At 38.7% G+C, this 20,007-nt stretch overlaps 1 protein-coding gene across 4 annotated transcripts in view; it reads right to left on the bottom strand.

Annotated features, from left to right (window-relative positions):
• The window catches only part of BBS9 (Bardet-Biedl syndrome 9), a 444,049-nt gene that overhangs the window by 79,527 nt on the left and 344,515 nt on the right, over positions 1–20,007 (bottom strand). For all 4 annotated transcript variants that reach the window (XM_087429458.1, XM_087429462.1, XM_004418838.3 and 1 more), the window contains one exon: positions 18,299–18,481. In XM_087429458.1, the coding sequence (XP_087285584.1) occupies positions 18,299–18,481 (183 nt within the window). The remainder of the gene's footprint in view (positions 1–18,298; positions 18,482–20,007) is intronic.

The raw sequence follows: 20,007 nt of genomic DNA, 5'->3' as shown, positions 1-20,007 counted from the left end.
ACAGAAAGGCAAGGAAATTGACAGTTAGAAGTATAAATTTGAAATTAGTGAAGCAAATATGCACAACAGAAGAATGACAGCAATTCCACATTTTCTTGCAAAGCCAAAGCAAAGTGCTTTCCAGGATGGAAGACAAGAAGATAAAGATAGAAGAAATGTGTTACGTTTTGTTACTGAAATACATGCACACAGATTACTATCCTACGCCAAGCTATACAACTGAAGTGGAAGAAGTTGCCACATCCCTGGAATAGATGTGTTTGATTAGTTAATGTATCATGCAGGACTATTGTTACAGCAGTAAACACCAATTTCCCTAAAATCTCCTGCTAAATCTGGACAGAAGCTGCTTAACTTCCAGCAACATATGATTCAACTGAGAGAAAAAAATGAAGCTTTGAGTTTAGTCAAAAAGAAAAATTTTTAGAATGGATATAAGAGGCTCAGAAAAAAATCACGAAGGCAACAGTGGCACGCTCTTAAATGCTGCATCAACAACGGTCTTCATGGCACAGAGCACAATGCTATGCAGAAAAATATGAATGGAGATGAGCTGTAGTTGAAAGATGAGTTAAGAGAATTAAACTCTAAATATGAAGAAGTTTCCAGAACACCATAACCAATTTATGCTGCTTGCATCATTCTTCTTATTCAGGCATGAGAGTAATATATGATAAAATTTATGTCTAAAAAAGTCTCAAAGAGCTCTTTCAACAATTATTAAAAATTTTAAGGGATAAAAAAACATTGTCATAATTTAATTGGCAGTGTTTTCTTTTTCTACATAGTCCATAAAATAATGCTGTAACTTACAATGGGTGGCGTCTTATTGTTGAAATGCAATAGTAATAATAGCTACCAATTCTTGGATGATTGTCATATGCCCAGCACCACATTTGGCACTTTATGTACATTATCTCAATTAGTCCTCACAAGAATCTTAAGAGGTATAGGGGCCAGCCCGTGGTGTAGCGGTTAAGTGCACGTGCTCTGCTCCTGGCGGCCCAGGTTCGGATCCCGGGCACGCACCGATGCACCGCTTGTCAAGCCGTGCTGTGGCAGCATCCCATATAAAGTGGAGGAAGATGGGCACAGATATTAGCCCAGGGCCAGTCTTCCTCAGCAAAAAGAGGAAGATTGGCATGGATGTTAGCTCAGGGCTGATCTTCCTCACAAAAAATTTAAAAAAAAAAAAAAAAGAATCTTAAGAGGTATATAAAGGGTGTCCTTGTAACATCTGCACACTTTTGACAAGTAGTTTCCAAGCGAGGTCACACATGTATTGCAGTTTTCCAAAATATGGTTTAGCACCTCTGCATTATTATTGTCTTCCAGATGACATAAATAACTAAACATCAAAACCTGGAGCTGAAAATGATGGTGAAGACACCCAAGGGAGGCTCAGTACGTGGTCTAGTTCATTGAGATCAAACAACTAATGTAATTTTCAGTGACTTTGTATAATAAATATAATTTGGATATGTCTTATTGAAGAAGAGAAGCTTGATTATATATTTTTTTTCATTCAATGTTTATTGTGTTTCAGTAAACCATTTATAGTAGACCATAGCTAAACCTAATGAAGGCCAGATTATGCAGTTAAAAAAAAAATAGTAGAGGACAGAATATACCTAAATCGTAAAAAAAGTTCCCTAAGTAACAGCTACTCAGATGCTGAGGTGGCGCTTCTCCCAGCCTAACTGTGAAAGGCAGCGAGCCTCTAGTTCTGAGCACCTCTGAACTGGCAAATTCCTTATTCTGTACAAACTGTGTTTTCCAACAAACTCCAGGCATGCCTTCATGAGGAAGGCATTGGAGAGCCAAGTTCACTCACTTTCTTAATCTCATGTTCTTCGCTCTGTACCATTTGTTTACTGGTTCAGCAGGAATGTGAAATGAAAGTAAGCTGAAATCAAATCTGAATGGCCATTCTCACTTCTCTTCAAAGCAGAACCAGTCCTTGGGGTCTGTTCTAGTTCACCCCTGTACAGATGAGGAAACTAACACTCAGAGAGCTCCACAATTTGCCTAAGGACACAGAGCTAGTTAAGTATTTGCTCAAAAAGGGATTTGAACCCCAGTCTGACACAATATTCTATTCAACTGATATACCACAGTTATTTTCCAACTATTAGCATTTAGGTTGCTTTCAGTATTTCATAATTATAAATATAAACATGGTACCAAATGGATTTTAGTTTACTACTTTCAGTGCATTAACTTAGATTACCTGTGCCAAGTGTTGCATAGTCAGTTTTATGACCCATATTTTCCTAGAGGACTCTCTGGAAAGACCATATCAGAAATAGGTGGGTTTGTCTATTTCACTACATGTCTGTCAGCACTATTTACTACCAAATTTGGCTAAATCAATATAGGTGAAGTGTATCTAATAGTTGTTTTCACTTGCATATATTCATCACTGGTAAGATTGAGAATTTTTGTGTTTATTAATTTGATTTACAAGATATGTGAATGAATATATATATAAATAAATATGTGTGTGGTCTAGCTATCAATCTATCTATATCTTGTACCATCTGTACAGGAACGATCAGGTCTTGCTCTTATAGAACTCCAAAACATTTGAGGTTGCTTGCAAAAAAAGGGATGATGCAAAAATGGAAGTAGAAAGCTTCCTTTCTTTTTTTAATATTTTTAATTGTATTTTTTTTTGAGGAAGATTGGCCTTTAGCTAACATCTGTTGCCAATCTTCTTCTTTTTCTTTTTTCTCCCCAAAGCCCCAGTACAAAGTTGTATATCCTAGTTGTAGGTCCTTCTAGTTCTTCTATGTGGGATGCTGCCTCACCATGACTTGATGAGCAGTGAGTAGGTCTGCACCCAGGATCCGAACTGGCAAACTCCAGGCCGCCAAAGTGGAATGCGTGAACTTAACTGCTATGCCACCAGGCCGGCCTCAGAATGCTTCCTTTTTTAATAAAAATAATTTTTAAAACTATACAGTTGTTGGAGGAGAATCTGTAATTGTGTGAAACATGATGAAAATGAATGGGATATCAAGCAATCTCCAAGATACTTATATCTGACTAGATGCTTAATCTAAGCTTTAATTGTGTGGGATATAGAAGACTCTGTCCTTATATTTATTAGAATACAAGACAAGCACATAGACAATTTTAGAGCATATAATGAGAGCTAAATTATATCATACCCCCAAGTGAAATTCACAACCGAATGGAAGCCAGAATAAATAGGGAGGAAATGAAAATTGATCTGTCTCTAAAAGAGGGTGGATAGAGGGGTAAACAAAGGACACTATTTTAGGTGAAGAAAAAAGCACTATTAGCCCTGGCTTGATGGAAATAAGTTGTGTACCCATGGAAAGTCAGCTTTCCCAGAACGAGGTGGGGGAGCTGAGAAGTAAGAGAAAATGAGTTTTAGAAAGAAGATATGGTGGAGCCAAGTGACTGAAAATCCTGAATGCCTGGCCCTGGAGTCCAAACTGAACCAGGGGCAAAGAGAGCCATGGAAAGCACATAAGCAGATGTGGGATGGGAGAGCAGCGGGCTGTGAGTCTAGCAGAGATGTGCAGGGCATACCAATGGAGACATGGGCAGAAAGGCTACTTCAAATGTCACCACAGAAAGCCAGGGTGAATAACAAGAATGCAAGCCAATGGGGGTTCTCAGAAACATTTCCAAATGAACAACAGCAGGTCAGAGTGACGGACTGAACCTGGAGGGGCAGCTCTGTGTGTGGTTACAGCACAGAAGGAGCAGTGATTTTAGAAGGAAGAGTCACCAATTTCCACGTGTACATTTCTAAAAGAAATGTAATATCCCGGGAATGTCAAAATCATCTCTTCGTAATTAGTAGACTCAAAGTAGGCTGAGTAAAGGTATTTGAAGGAAATTAAACTAATATAAATACATTTCCAGCCAGAAATCAAATCGGCAAGCATTATGAGGATGATGATGATCATTATTTTCCTCACCGGTTGTGTGAATTTTACTTACTTAATTATTTATTTATTATTTTGTGTGTGTGTGTGTGAGGGAGATCAGCCCTGAACTAACATCCGTGCTAATCCTCCTCTTTTTGCTGAGGAAGACCGGCTCTGAGCTAACATCTATTGCCAATCCTCCTCCTTTTTTTCTTCCCCAAAGCCCCAGTAGATAGTTGTGTGTTATAGTTGCACATCCTTCTAGTTGCTGTATGTGGCACACGGCCTCAGCATGGCCAGAGAAGCGGCGCGTTGGTGTGCACCCAGGATCCGAACCTGGGCCGCCAGTAGCGGAGCACACACACTCAACCGCTAAGCCACGGGGCCGGCCCTAATTATTTATATTTAAATCACATCTTATTTCACAATGGATTTGAGGTGGCATACAGTGAGAGCAAAGCTTCAATTAATCAATTCTTTGTTCATTTATTTAGTCTCTTTATTCTTAAACATAAATAATATTAAATGTCTTCATTATAGCACTATTTCATATTTGATATACACAAGGAAAGTTTAAAAAAATTACACATCACCACTTATACAATGTATTCTACTTGGCTCCTATTTTGATGTATCTCAACTATTTCAATTTTTAAAACAGCAAGCAAGTCATCAAAAGGGCGCTAAGGTACGTTATATTCCACTCTGGTGAAGTAGAATATTATACCATTACATAACACCAGTTGCATCTAATAGTAACAATGCAGAGTATGTGGCCATTATGAACATGAAACTAATTCTTTCATGTTTATCTTGCTGGCTAAGATCATGGGAATTACCAAAATATTTACTTTCTGCACTATGTTCCCATAGACAGTTATAATTGTGATGATACTTTAACAGTCATAAAGGCAGGCTTGATCCTGACACCAGACTTCCTCCTTTTGTTTGCCTTTTAAGAAGAGGTCATTAATAACAGTAATGATTAGCCATCTCAGTCATCACTCAATCCAGACAGGAGGCACAATGGCCCTTACATCAAATCTGACCTGTGACGTAGAAGTCTTTAGGCCTTGTAAGTGAGCCTTGATAAGTCCCTCCACACAATAGGATTTCCTATTATAAACATCTGTTTTCTCACATGAACCATGTTGAATATGTTAAAAATAAGTTTCTCCTTCCATATCAGTTTGTAAAAGGAATAATCAATCAAAAAGTAAGGCTGAGGGTCCAAATCTCCTTCCCCCACTGATGTAAATTTCCGTCTTAACTTTCCCAGGAGATTTCAAAGTTCAGTACTAGGGAAGGTAACTATTAAACCATTAAGAATACAATAAAGCTTTTCTTTTTCAAATAGCAGATAATATTTACTAAAGATATTAAATGTACTTTGAAAGAAAAGAGAAAGTCAGGAAAAATGCTATACAATGTGCCAATATTCCTTCCAACTCGAGGACTGTAAGTAATCAGGTCCCAAAACCAGTGCACTGTTGTTCTTTTCATTAGAGATTCCTGTGGAGTCAGGTGGAACACAAATGAACATTTAGAGCAGAAGTCTGAGGCAGCCCATTTGGAAATACCAATACTGCTCCTCCTTGTTCTCCTGCCATCTGCTGGACTTCATGTTAAAGAATCTTAGTCATCTAAGCTGTTTACTAGAAAAATGAGAAGCAGATCTGTACAGGGATCAGGAAGGGGAAGAGGGTTTATCCTTGGAGTTGGAGTCAACAACTCCAAGTGATAGTGACTACCTAGAATGCTGTATTCAAAAGGATTCTGAGGCCACATGCAGGCTCAACAGGAAAGAATTCATGATGATTACAATATCTACCGAGGTCATGCGAAGGGGGAGTAGCAGCACATGTGCCAGCTTCTTGCCTCCCCTTTATGTAGATGCATATATCTCCCAAGAGAAGTTTCCTGTTCCTGGGAGAATGTCTGGTTATCGTGCATATGACAGGGCTGATCCCAGAATGCCAGAATAAGGGATGCTAAAGCAAACACCATGGCATAACTTAATGTCAGTGTCCCACTCTACTTTCATTAATTTGTTAAAATGTGCTCAAGCTGTTAACCCAACTGACAAAACCCTTTCTCTCTTAATGACTGACAGTACTATGCAACAGAACTTTCTGCAATGATGGAAATGTTCTATATCTGCACTGTCCAATGTGGTAGCCACTCACCACATGTAGCTACTGAGCAGTTGAAATGTAGCTAGTGAGACTGAGGAACTGAAATTTTAATTTTATTTCACTTTAATTTATTTAAATTTCTATTTAAATAGCCACATATGGCAAGTAGCTACCATATTAGACAGCCAATACGTTTATGGTTGAATATGACGAGAATATGTTTGCTTGCAATGCTGAAGCAAACCCACAAAGGATAGGACATAAGTCTGTCTTGTTTATTGAGGTATGCGAAGTGCCTAGAACACCACCTGAAACATAGTAAGTGCTCAATACATGTTCATTGAATGACTAAATGACTGGATAAAAGATTTGTCCTCGTAGGCCGATCCTGAGGTATGTATAGTTTTGCAGCTTTTGGATTCTGTACAGCATCATGGGAGGGAGATGTGTGTGATATCACAATTAAACACTCTCTCAGACTCACACCAGTAACACAGCCCTCATTGACCTAAGTAGAGATAGTATTTTCCATAGTACTTCAAGCAGACAGAGGGTCAGTAGAGGCATGTTTAAATTCTGCATTGAGAATTCAAATACTCTGGAATATCCTTAGCCTCTAACCTGAAAAGTAAGAAAACAATTCATTTTAGAATTGCCCTATCAGGTATTCTGATAGAATACTGTTTTGGGCAAAACTTCACCATCATCACAGGAAGACAGTAGGGACAATACCATATTATCAAATTCACTGATTGAACTGAATTTAAGAGCTCTTTTTGGAGATGCCAAATAGAACATTTAACGCTTTTCTTAAAGTGAAAGAGAGTATCCGTACAAAAACACATTTGGCATATGTCACTTTCAGCACCTTAAAAAAATCACATGTGGTAGTCTGCAATACCAGCATTTATTTGCCCCAAAATAGTACTGAAAAGCGACAAAAATGGAAAAGCATTACTAAAGAGACAGATCAAAGAAAACAATGATGAATTCTGTTCCAAATGAGATGGCATTTAAAAAATAAAAAATACTGATAATATAGTACAAAGAATATTACTTTTAATTAGCAATAATAAATTAGAAATATTTTTGCTTTGTGAACCTGATGCCATTAAGAAGAAAATATTCCAGAGCTGACTGTGGCATTTAGCCTGCCTCACGACCATTGCCATCTAAATAACAATACAACAAACAATAGCGCAGTGCTGTTTGAAACATAAATAAAACACCTTCTGAGCACTTTCTTCTACCTCTCAATACTTGTGGGGACATCTGACCTTGAGCTGAGAGTCTCTTCTGAAAATGTCGTCCACATGTCTAAAGTTCTCCCCCTCACACATGTACTCTGCCATCCAGCCTCAACCAAACCGTCTAAATTACATTCAGATTTTTGTGGTATCATAATAACTTCAATATGGGATGTATTTTCAACATTCTGGTCAGAGACTCCTTTCTTCCCCGCCTCACCCTTCTTCCAAGTTATTTCAGGTTTGCATATTTCATTTTCACATCTCAGTGGGATACCCATCACATAACATTTATTTGTGAGGTCTAAAGGCATAATGTGGGGGATTGTGAACTAGCATGTCAAAACCACATACTGCATGTGTACGTCTTAAAGAATGAAAAAGGATTCCTTTTTTCTCAAGATATATATCTCAACAGTATAAGTCCAAAGTGAATACCACAACCTAATTAAAGATGAAGAGCATAACAAGCAGTATTAAAATGTCTTTTTTGATTCATTCTTCTCCAAGTTATGTATTCATCAAATGTCTTGTCTCATTAATGACTTCAATAGCCATACCAAGTACACACACCTTCTAATCTCACCAAATTCAGAAGAGAGTTGAGAGAATTTTCCTTTAGATGTTTTGGGAGGCATGACAGCAGAGAAGGCAGAGACAGGGTAGAAAGGGGCTTTGAGAAGATGCTAAGTCCAATCACCTGCCTATAGGGATGAACATACATACTCCCAGCAAAATGAGGCTGTTTTTAAAGATCTCTAGAGTCAGAAATACCACAATCTCCCTTGGAACTCAATTCCTACATTTGAGAACCTTTATTTCTAGAAAATTCTTTCTTTGGGTCTAATCAGCTTCAGGAGCATGCGAGCTGAGCAATTGCAAAGGGCCCTGTGTTTAGAAGGGCCTCACACCTGGTTTATTGCATTGTTGTTGTCATCTTGAAATTCTTAATAATTTTATCTTTGAACTTCCATTTTGTAAGTGAAGTCTGATGGGACAGTGAAGCATGTATGAGAAGGGAAGATATGCACAATATGCATGTATCCTCCCTCCTTTCTGCCCCATTCACATATAGCCCCGTGAGTTCAGAATTCCCGTGGCCCCATGATGAGTGGGATTTCAGGGAGAGTCAAAGCAAGCACGAGGAAGGCGTATTTTGTCCAGACTGATTAAGCAGGGGCACTGACAGCCCTGAGAGGCTTTTCATATGAACCAGAACTCGTTTTGAATGAAGAAAGAAGGCAATAGATTCAAAGAAACAGGAATGACTAAGGAAGCCCTTTATACTCCTGTTACTTCCCTGTATTATCCAACCACCTACACTGGAAATGGTAACATAGAAGAAAGAGAAACAGAGGGACAAAGAGCTCCTTTTCCTTTCAATCCTTCCTTACTCATCAGTAAGCTGAAGGGAGAGAGTGTTGGTAGATGTGCGCATACCAAGGGGTGAAATAAAAACAGTTCAGTTTTGTGCAGAGATTCCACAGTTCTGTAAGAACAAAATACATATGCATGCATGAGCTATGAAATACCAACTGTATAATTGTGGTGATTCCACATATGAGTTTAATGCTCTTATATTTGTATTAAAACTGGCATTGCACATTAAAGAGATTAATGGTAAAATTCATGCTAACAATTTAAATTTTTTATTTTTCCTTATTTAGAACAACATAAAATAGCAAATAAAAACATCACGACGAGAAACAGACTGTAGGAAGTAAAAAGCTTTGTTTTTAGGACCTGTTTTAACAGCACTTGAGCACTTTTTCCTATTTTTTTGAAAAAGGGATCTGCATTTTCATTTTGCACTGGGCCCCGTAAATTACATAGCTGGCCCTGCCCTGCTGCCCCATGCCAGTATTAAAAGCAGTATTAAATATAAATATAACCCTTCGGGTTATATCCACTGCATCCGTTCTGCCAAGTCACCTCTTGTTAGCTTTCACCCTTTTCTCCATTCATTCACTTAATATTGACTGCGCTATGGTCAGGTATTGTGCCAGGCACGGAGAATATAAAAATGAGAAAGATATAATTCCTGCCCTCAAGTGTAGTTGAGGAGACAAACAATCATGAAAATGTAGTAATACCTACCTTGCATTCCTTTGTGAGGGCTATAAATAATACACGTAAAATGTACAAAGCACTTCTAATAATGATTAGCACTCTATTCAATTATCTCAGTTAATTCTTATTGCAACTTATTGGGTAGATCCTGTTATTGTTTCCATCTTACAGCGACAGAAGCAAAAATTTAGATCAGTTAAGAAACTTGACCAGAGGGACTTGGTCATTAAGTGGTAGAACCAGGAATTGAGGCCATCCAAGTTTTTTTGACTACTAAATTTGAGTTCATAAGTGATAGTTATCATTCTTATTACTATAATCCTAACCATTGTATTCTTTATCTTCTATTACTACAGCTACATTTCTAGCTTCTCAAAGGTCAATTTTAGCTGTAATTTTATTTTTTTAATCTAAAAAAATGTGTACTCTGAATTTTTTTCCAATTTATTTATCATTATTTTGTTTAGGATATAAAATATAGCTTGACTTTTTTTAATCTGACAATCCTTTGGCCCAACTTTAGAAAATTAGATTCAACTGGCAAAGCTTGTAATTTTCAAAATCATGTTCACGACTTTGTTCCCTAAAATACAGTGTACTGGTTAAAAACATGTGCTTTGGGCCAGAAAGAGAAAGACAAACACTGCATGATCTCACTCATATGTGGAATATAAACCAACGCATGGACAGAGAAAACTGTATTGTGGTTACCAGGGGCAATGGGGGTAGGAGATGGGCACAAGGGGTGAAGGGAGACATATATATGGTGATGGACAAACAAAAATGTACAACCCAAAATTTCACAATGTTATAAACTATTAAAACATCAATAAAAAAAAAAAAAACATGTGCTTTGGAAGCAGACAGATTTGGGTCCAAATCCTGACTCCACTGCCCACTAGCTTTAGAAAGATACTTAACTCACAGAGCCTAAATTTTCCCATATGTAAAATGGGGAAATGGGCCATGTTTAAGATTAAATGAGATAATCCTTGTGAAACACTTAAAATAGCACTTAGTACCTAGGAACCACTTGAAAATGTTAGTTTTAGTACTATTATTTTTAGTGCCATGTTTTCATATCTATATTTAAAAATGGATTTGAAATGACTTTTTTATTGCAACAGCTTCCTCCAATACAAAAAATAAATTCAAGGTCTCTAATTTTCAAGAAGTATATTATTTCTCTGTAAATAAAAGCATGCAGAAAGTTCCGCCAAAATGGCACCTGGTAGTCACATGTACATCTATGATTCAAAGGATCTGAGATGTTTTTATTTAAACAATCCTTCACCAGGGCCGGCCCAGTGGCTTAGCAGTTAAGCGCACACGCTCCGCTACTGGCTGCCCTGGTTCGGATCCCAGGCACGGACCGACGCACCGCTTGTCCGGCCATGCTGAGGCAGCGTCCCACATACAGCAACTAGAAGGATGTGTAACTATGACATACAACTATCTACTGGAGCTTTGGGGAGAAAAAGGGAAAAAAAGGAGGAGGATTGGCAATAGATGTTAGCTCAGGGCCGGTCTTCCTCAGCAAAAAGAGGAGGATTGGCATGGATGTTAGCTCAGGGCTGATCTTCCTCACAAAAAATAAATAAATAAAAAACAAACAGAGAGAAGTCAAGATGGCGGCATAAGCAGACTCTGAACTCACCTCCTCCCGCAGACACAGCCAATTTACAACTGCTTGTGGAAAAATTACCCCTGAGACAGAACTGAAAACTGGATAAGAGGAATTCCTGCAACAAAGGACAATCCTAATTGAGGTGGATGAGGCAGAAACTCCCTTCTGGAGAGAAAACAACACCACCTTCACAAGCCACAGTGCCTCACCACTGGCCGGGAGCAGCCCACAGGTATGCAGCCTCCCTGGAGGAGCGGGGCCCTGAGCCAGGAGTGCCCCCGCTGTGGGCATTCTGTGGATCCAGCACAATTGAGACGAGTGGCATAATATCTGACTTTGCCTGCTACTAAAACATTGGGGAGTACCCCAAGAAAAGCTGGTTCACAAAGAAATTAAAACCAACTCTTAAAGGGCCCACACGCAAACTCGCCCATTTCAGAAAGCAACCTAAAATCACCAGAAAGAAAGGTGCACAGTGCTTTGGTGAAAACAGACTCACCTGATAGGCCCTGAGTGCATCTCGGTGAGAGGTGAGACCTCTCCAGGGACTGGGACATTGGCGGCAGCCATTGTTGTGGCCTGGTGTGGGCATGCTGACACAGATGACATTGGAGTTCTCCCAGGGGCCTGTTAGCCCAGGTCTGCCCCACCCACTAGAGCACTGATTTAATCCAGCTCAGCCAGGGCAGGCAGCCCACCCTAGAGACTGGCCCCACCCAACAACAAGCCCTCAGGCAACTTGTGGGCCTGCATAGATTGGTGATTGGATCCTCTGCAGCCTGGCAACTGAGCCCACTTCAGAGGGGCAGGGCGTGCACAAGGAGTGGGTGGAGAGTGTGGGGCAGTGGTGGAGTGTGTGGGGCTCCCACCGTGGAGAGACTGGGTGCACTTCAGGAGGTCGGGGTGTGCACACGGGGCAGGACTGTGTTGACTGTGTGTGTGAACCTGTGGGTGGCAGAGCTTGTCAGCTGCAGAAGACTTGTGCTTCTCAAAGACCCACATAGGGGGTTTGCCCCACCTTCCAAAGTCTGAAACAATTGGGTACTCCCGTGCCTAAGGCCAGCCCCACCCAGCTGCAATCCTCAGAGAGCTGACAAGAGACCTAAAAGCTGGAGGCTTATAGCAATTGTAAGCCCCTGAGCCTAACAACCTGCCAGGCTGGGGGCCTACTCACTTAAAAGAAATACTGCAACACAAATGTGGTATTAGAACTTGCAGCCAACTGTGCTGGGGCTCCCCACACCTGATAAAGAGACTAAAGGGCCCAAAACAACTACAAGCAGCTGAGCATTACAACACCTGGCCAGGAGCATACCTCGGCCTCCATGGGCGCCTACAGGGAGAGCAAACAGGCCACAACAGAAGGACATATGTAGCCCACATAGAGGTCAAACCTGGACAAGTGAGAGCTGAGGGAAGCACACTGCAGGCCTCCTAAGGCATCACTCATATAAGGTCACCTATCCAAGAGCAGGAGACGTAGCTGACCTACCTACTATGTAGACACAAGCACAGGGAAAGAGGCAAAATGAGGAGGCAAAGGAATACGCTCCAAGTAAGGGAACAGGACAAAACCCCAGAAAAGGAACTAAGTGAAACAGAAATGAGCAACCTACCCAACAGAGAGTTCAAACAAAGAGTGTTAAGGATGCTCACTGATCTGGGGAGAAGAATAGATGAACTCAGTGAGAATGTCAACAAAGAAATGGAAGATAAAAAAAAAAAACAATCACAAATGAAGAATACAATACTGGAAATGAAAAATTCACGAGAGGGACTCAAAAGCAGAGTATAGGATACAGAAGAATGGATCTGTGAGTTGGACGAAAGACTAGAAGAAATTACCCAAGCTGAACAGGTAAAAGAGAAAAGAATTAAAAAGAGTGAGGACAGTCTAAGGGACCTCTGGGACAACATCAAGCGCACTAACATCCGTGTTATAGGTGTCCTGGAAGGAGAAGAGTGAGACAAAGGGGCAGAGAATCTATTTCATGAAATAATAGATGAAAACTTCCCTAACCTAAGGAAGGAAACAGACATCTAGGTATAGGAATCACAGAGAGCCCCAAACAAGATAAACCCAAAGAGGCCCACACCAAGACACATCATAATCAAAATGTCCAGAATTAAAGATAAAGAGAGAATCCTAAAAGCCGCAAGAGAAAGACAAGTTACATACAAAGGAAACCCCATAAGGCTATCAGCTGACTTCCCAGCAGAAACCTTACAGGCTAGAAGAGAGTGGCATGATATATTTACAGTGCTAAAAGGAAAAAACTTACAGCCAAAAATACTCTACCCAGCAAGGTTATCATTCAAAATGGAAGGAGAGATCAAAAATTTCCCAGACAAGCAAAAATTAAAGGATTTTGTCACCAAGAAACGAGTGCTACAAGAAATGTTAAAGTGACTGATTTAAGGGGAAAAGAGAAGACCACAAATAGGAAAATTTATCTATTTCCATTATAAGAGGGTAATGGATACAAATGCACAAAAAAGAGGTCAGATATGATATCAAAAACATAAAAGGAGGGAGGAGGGGAGTTAAAGAGTAGAGCTTTCAGACAGAGGTCAAACTAAAGAGACCATCAATTTTGTATAGAAGGAGAAAGGAACAGAGAAGGACAACAAAAACACTGAGAAAAAAAAAAAGTTAAAAAAAATAGCAGTAAGTACATACTTATCAATAGCTATTTTAAACGTCAATGGACTAAATGCTCCAATTAAAAGGCATAGGGTGGCTGACTGGATAAAAAAACAAGACCCATATAGGCGCTGCATACAAGAGACACACTTCAGACCTAAAGACACTCACAAACTGAAAGTGAAAGGATGGAAAAAAATACTCCACGCAAATGGCAAAGAAAAGAAAGCTGGGGTAGCAGTACTCATATCAGACAAAACAGACTTTAAAACAAAAACTGTAAAAAGAGACAAAGAAGGGCATTACATAATGATCAAGGGAACAATCCAACAAGAGGATATAACACTTGTAAATATCTATGCACCCAATGTAGGTGTACCTAAATATATAAAGCAATTATTAACAGACATAAAAACAGAAATAGACAGTAAAACAATAATAGTAGGGGACTTGAACACTCCACTTACACCAACGGATAGATCATCCAAACAGAAGATCAATAAGGAAACATTGGCCTTAAATGACACACTAGAACAGATGGACCTAGTAGATATATACAGAGCATTCCATCCAAAAACCGAAGAATACACGTTCTTTTCAAATGCACATGGAACATTCTCCAGGATTGATCACATATTAGGCCACAAAACAAGTCTGCATAAATTTAAGAAGATTGAAATAATACCAAGCATCCTTTCTGACCACAACGGTATGAAACTGGAAATCAACTATAGGAAGAAAATCAGAAAAACCACAAATACGTGGAGATTAAACAAAATGCTACTGAATAACGACTGGGTCAATGAAAAAATCAAAAAATACCTGGAGACAAATGAAAATGAAAATACGACATGCTAGAATTTATGGGATACAGCAAAAATGGTTCTAAGAGGGAACTTTATAGCAATACAGGTCTATCTCAACAAACAAGAAAAATCTCAAATAAACAATCTAACAATGCACCTAAAGGAACTGGAAAAAGAAGAACAAACAAAGCCCAAAATCAGTAGAAGAAGGGAAATAATAAAAATCAGAGCAGAAATAAATGAAATAGAGACCAAAATAACAATAGAAAACATCAATAAAACCAAGAGCTGGTTCTTTGAAAAGATAAACAAAATTGACAAACCTTTAGCTAGACTCACCAAGAAAAAAAGAGAGAAGGCACAAATAAGTAAAATCAGAAATGAAAGAGGAGAAATTACAATAGACACCTCAGAAATACAGAAGATTATAAGAGAATACTATGAAAACCTATATGCCAACCAATTCGACAATCTGGAAGAAATGGATAAATTCTTAGAATCATACAACCTTTCAAAACTGGATCAAGAAGAAGAAGAGAATTTGAATAGACCAATCACCAGTAAGGAGATCGAAACAGTAATCAAAAACCTCCCCAAAAATAAAAGTCCAGGACCAGATGGCTTCCCTGGTGAATTCTACCAAACATTCAAAGAAGACTTAATACCTATCCTTCTCAAACTCTTCCAAAAAACCGAGGGGGGGGGGGAAGCTCCCTAACCCATTCTACAAAGCCGACATTACCCTGATACCAAAACCAGACAAGGACAACACAAAAAAAGAAAATTACAAGCCAACATCACTGATGAACATCGATGCAAAAATCCTCAACAAAATACTAGTAAATCGCATACAACAATACGTTAAAAAGATTATACACCATGATCAAGTGGGATTTATTCCAGGGATGCAGGGATGGTTCAACATTCACATATCAATCAACGTGATACACCACATTAAGAAAATGAAGAATAAAAATCACATGATTGTCTCAGTAGATGCAGAGAAAGCATTGGACAAGATACAGCATCCATTTATGATAAAAACTCTGAATAAAATGGGTATAGAAGGAAAGTACCTCAACGTAATAAACGCCGTATATGAGAAACCCACAGCTAATATCATCCTCAATGGTGAAAAACTGAAAGCTATCCCTCCAAGAACAGGAACCAGACAAGGATGCCCACTCTCACCATTCCTATTTAACATAGTACTGGAAGTCCTAGCCAGAGCAATCAGGCAAGAAAAAGAAATAAAAGGGATCCAAATTGGAAAGGAAGAAGTGAAACTGTCACTATTTGCGGATGACATGATTTTATATATAGAAAACCCTAAAGAATCCACCAGAAAACTTTTAGAAGTAATAAACGAGTATGGTAAAGTTGCAGGATACAAAATCAACATACAAAAATCAGTTGCATTTCTATACACTAACAACTAAGTTGCAGAAAGAGAAATTAAGAATACAATCCCATTTACAATTGCAACAAAAAGAAAAAAATACCTAGGAATAAACTTAACCAAAGAGGCGAAAGATCTGTACACTGAAAACTATAAAACATTGCTGAAAGAAACTGAAGAAGACACAAAGAAATGGAAAGATATTCTGTGCTCTTGGATTGGAAGAATTAACATAGTTAAGATGTCCATACTTCCTAAAGCAATCTATAGATTCAGTGCAATCCCTATCAAAGTTCCAACAACATTTTTCACAGAAATAAAACAAAGAATCCTAAAATTTATATGGAACAACAAAAGACCCCGAATAGCTAAAGGAATCCTGAGAAAAAAGAACAAAGCTGGAGGTATCACACTCCCTGATTTCAAAATATACTACAAAGCTATGGTAACCAAAACAGCATGGTACTGGCACAAAAACAGACACACAGATCAATGGAATAGAATGGAAAGCCCAGAAATAAACCCACACATCTATGGACAGCTAATCTTTGACAAAGGAGCCAAGAACATACAATGGGGAAAAGAAAGTCTCTTCAACAAATGTGTTGGGAAAACTGGATAGTCACATGCAAAAAAATGAAAGTAGACCCTTACCTTACACCATACACAAAAATTAACTCCAAATGGATTAAAGACTTGAATGTAAGACCTGAAACTATGAAACTTCTAGAAGAAAACATATGCAGTACTCTCTTTGACATCGGTCTTAGCAACATATTTTCAAGCTCCATGTCTGACTGGGCAAGAGAAACAATAGAAAAAATAAACAAATGGGACTACATCAAACTAAAAAGCTTCTGCACAGCAAAGGAAACCATCAACAAAACAAAAAGACAACCTAACAATTGGGAGAAGATATTTGCAAACCATACTTCTGATAAGGGCTTAATCTCTAAAATATATAAAGAACTCATGCATCTCAACAACAAAAAAACTAACAATCCAATTAAAAAATGGGCAAAAGACCTGAACAGACATTTCTCCAAAGAAGATATACAGATGGCCAACAGACACATGAAAAGATGCTCAAAATCATTAACTATCAGGGAAATGCAAATCAAAACTACAATGAGATATCACCTCATGCCTGTCAGAATGGCTATAATTAACAAGACAGGAAACAACATGTGTTGGAGAGGTTGTGGAGAGAAGGGAACTCTCATACACTACTGGTGGGAGTGCAAACTGGTGCAACCACTATCGAAAACAGTATGGAGATTCCTCAAAAAATCAAGGATAGAACTACCATATGATCCAGCTATTCCACTGCTGGGTATTTATCCAAAGAACTTGAAAACACCAATGCGTAAAGATACATGCACCCCTGTGTTCATTGCAGCGTTATTCACAATAGCCAAGACTTGGAAGCAACCTAAGTGCCCATCAAGGGACGAATGGATAAAGAAGATGTGGTATATATACACAATGGAATACTACTCAGCCATAAGAAACGAAGAAATCCAGCCATTTGTGACAACATGGATGGACATTGAGGGTATTATGCAAAGTGAAATAAGTCAGAGGGAGAAGGTCAAATACCGTACGATTTCCTTCATTAAGTAGTAGATAATAACAACAATAAACAAACACATAGAGACAGAGATTGGATTGGTGGTTACCAGAGGGGAAGGGGGGGCGGTGCAAAAGGGATAATTTGGCACATGTGTGTGGTGATGGGTTGTAATTAGTATTTGGGTGGTGAACATGATGTAATCTATGCAGAAATAGAAGTAGAATGATGTACACCCGAAATTTATACAATGTTATAAACCAATGTTACTGCAATAAACAAAAAATTTTTTAAAAAAAGAAAGAAAAAACAAACAAATAATCCTTCACCAAACTCTCCAAATATGAACACTCTTTTTTCCCATTTGTATCCTAAACTGCCTATTCAAAGAGTCAAGAGTAAAAGAGTTCATAAACTATATATAAAGTACTATATAAATGTAATGAAATAGTCCTGTCATCTAGCAAGGCTATCGCGATTCTCTCTCACCCTTGAAATGACACTTAAATATTAGAAAGTTGAGTAATTAAAATGGCTGAACTGTTTTCTCTGGCGGAATAGGAAAGGATTAGCTAATCTGAAGGTTTATTGCCATCATTCAGGCGGTCAAATGACTGTTTCCCTGGCTTCTAAGTGATTGAAAAGCACATAAAAAATAGACTGGATACCACATAAAAACGGACTATATACCTATTTTTAAAGTAGCTCTAGAAAAAAAGGCCTTCATTTACATTTTTATTATGGTTTAAAGAAAAGGAAAACAGGATTTGGGTAAAAACAAAACCAAGCCTTCATTTGATACCTTAGAAAACATGATAGCCATGTGATATCTTCCTAAAACCACAATCTTTTCAATAATGCTGGCTGTTACCACTGCAGGCTTGTGGGTCCTTACCAATTCTTGAGTGTCCTGCTGCAGCGGGAGAAATGCTGCTTCCAGAATAGCAATCTGGTCAGCACTAAGCCTCTGCCACAGCCCGATCAGCAGAATCACCAAATGGGTGGCACTTTTCAGTCTGGTGAATGACTGGAACAGATTGTCTTGGTTTTCCTTTACTGCATCTGCTAGAGCGATTACCTGCAGAAATTACAAACTTCGGTTAGGGATAATTTCACAATTCCTGAGCCCTCAAGAAATTACATTTGGCACACTCTTGTTTTCCTTTAAAACAACTTGATGAACTTTGTCTTCCACAAACACAAGCTATGTTGAGTAATAAAAGAGTTATCATTCATCTGTTCACTTCCTTCTTCAAAAAAAATGCCTAAAGTAATTTCAAATCCATATGGCCAGGAGATGAAAATATCCACAAAAGCAGCTTAATGGAGACATTGTTCAGTGTCTCCTTTACCATCCACTGACCCTCTACAATATATGATCATATAAGTAACCTCTACTACAGTTATTACAGTCTTTACTACTAGCAACAGAGATGGATCAATTTAAAAAATTCTTATCAAAATAACTGCATTTGCCTTGTAATTTAAAATAATAACTTCATTACACCCTTTTCAGAAAATAACTATCTTCCTTTGATTATTATTCTTTGTATGTTACATAGTGTTGGGATAGCCAACATTTCTTTATTATATCGAAAATGTAGATAAGGTTCAAACTCTTGACTAGTCAAGTAATGTCATTTTTAACACAAATGTCAGGCACCAGCCCACAGGGACCTGAAAGAAAAAAAATATTCAGGGTATGTTAGCTTTACAACGCCACATCTACTTAGGATAAAATTGGCAGGAGGGAACAAAATTGGCTTTTTTTTTCATCCTCTTTAATAATCCTGTGGAAAAAAGAACTAAAGCAACAATTGGATGGAACATCCAAAACTGCCCATTGGTGTTTTATTTTATTTTAATGTCTTGGTGAATTTTGTGCTCATTAAAAGTAACGAACTGACTGGCCCAGAGGCTCAAGGCGTCTGACAGCCCCCAGAACAGGAGTAGCAAAAGTCAGGGCAGTGTGAGCTCCTTTCTATAAGTCCCCGCCAGCTTGAGCGACTGGAGCTCAGATGAGTTTCAGAAGTCTAGTGCAGATGATCCATTGGGTGATATTCCATGGCTTATTGACACTGGCCCAAAGGGCTTCTTAAAAAATCATCATTCAAGCAAGTAGAGTCTACAGCTGTATGGTCTCCCATATTCCATGTAGGGAGAGGGGCGGTACAAGGACAGTCCTCAGAGTGTCTGGGAGACACTGGAAAAGAGATGTAAGTTAGGGAAAGACAAAGCAACTGAGGTTCTTGCCTGACAACACCAGGCAGACCCAGATTCTTTGCCAATTGGTTGATGGCTTGCAGGAGTTATAAAAGGCAATCACAGTTCACAATCGGCTCTCCAGGGAGCCCTGGGAGTTTGGACCAAGGACAGCATTACAATATAAACATTGCTCACTATGTGCCTAGTACTGTGCTACTTTCCATTTGCATTCAAAAGTACATGATATCTCATAGCCAATGAGGATCTTATAATTTGTTGGACAGAAAACACACATACACAAATAATTAGTGGAAAGAAACATTACTGTAATAATGTGCTAGTTGTGCAGAACAGAAAGTGTGAAAGAAGTTAGCAAAGGGACAGATTACTACGGACCAG

Source organism: Ceratotherium simum, chromosome 1 (genome assembly GCF_057802395.1).
Source record: "Ceratotherium simum simum isolate JZ-2026a chromosome 1, ASM5780239v1, whole genome shotgun sequence".
NCBI lineage: Eukaryota > Metazoa > Chordata > Mammalia > Perissodactyla > Rhinocerotidae > Ceratotherium > Ceratotherium simum.
The sequence above is the reverse complement of the archived record's forward strand: the minus strand, read 5'-3'. Positions and strand labels throughout refer to the sequence as shown.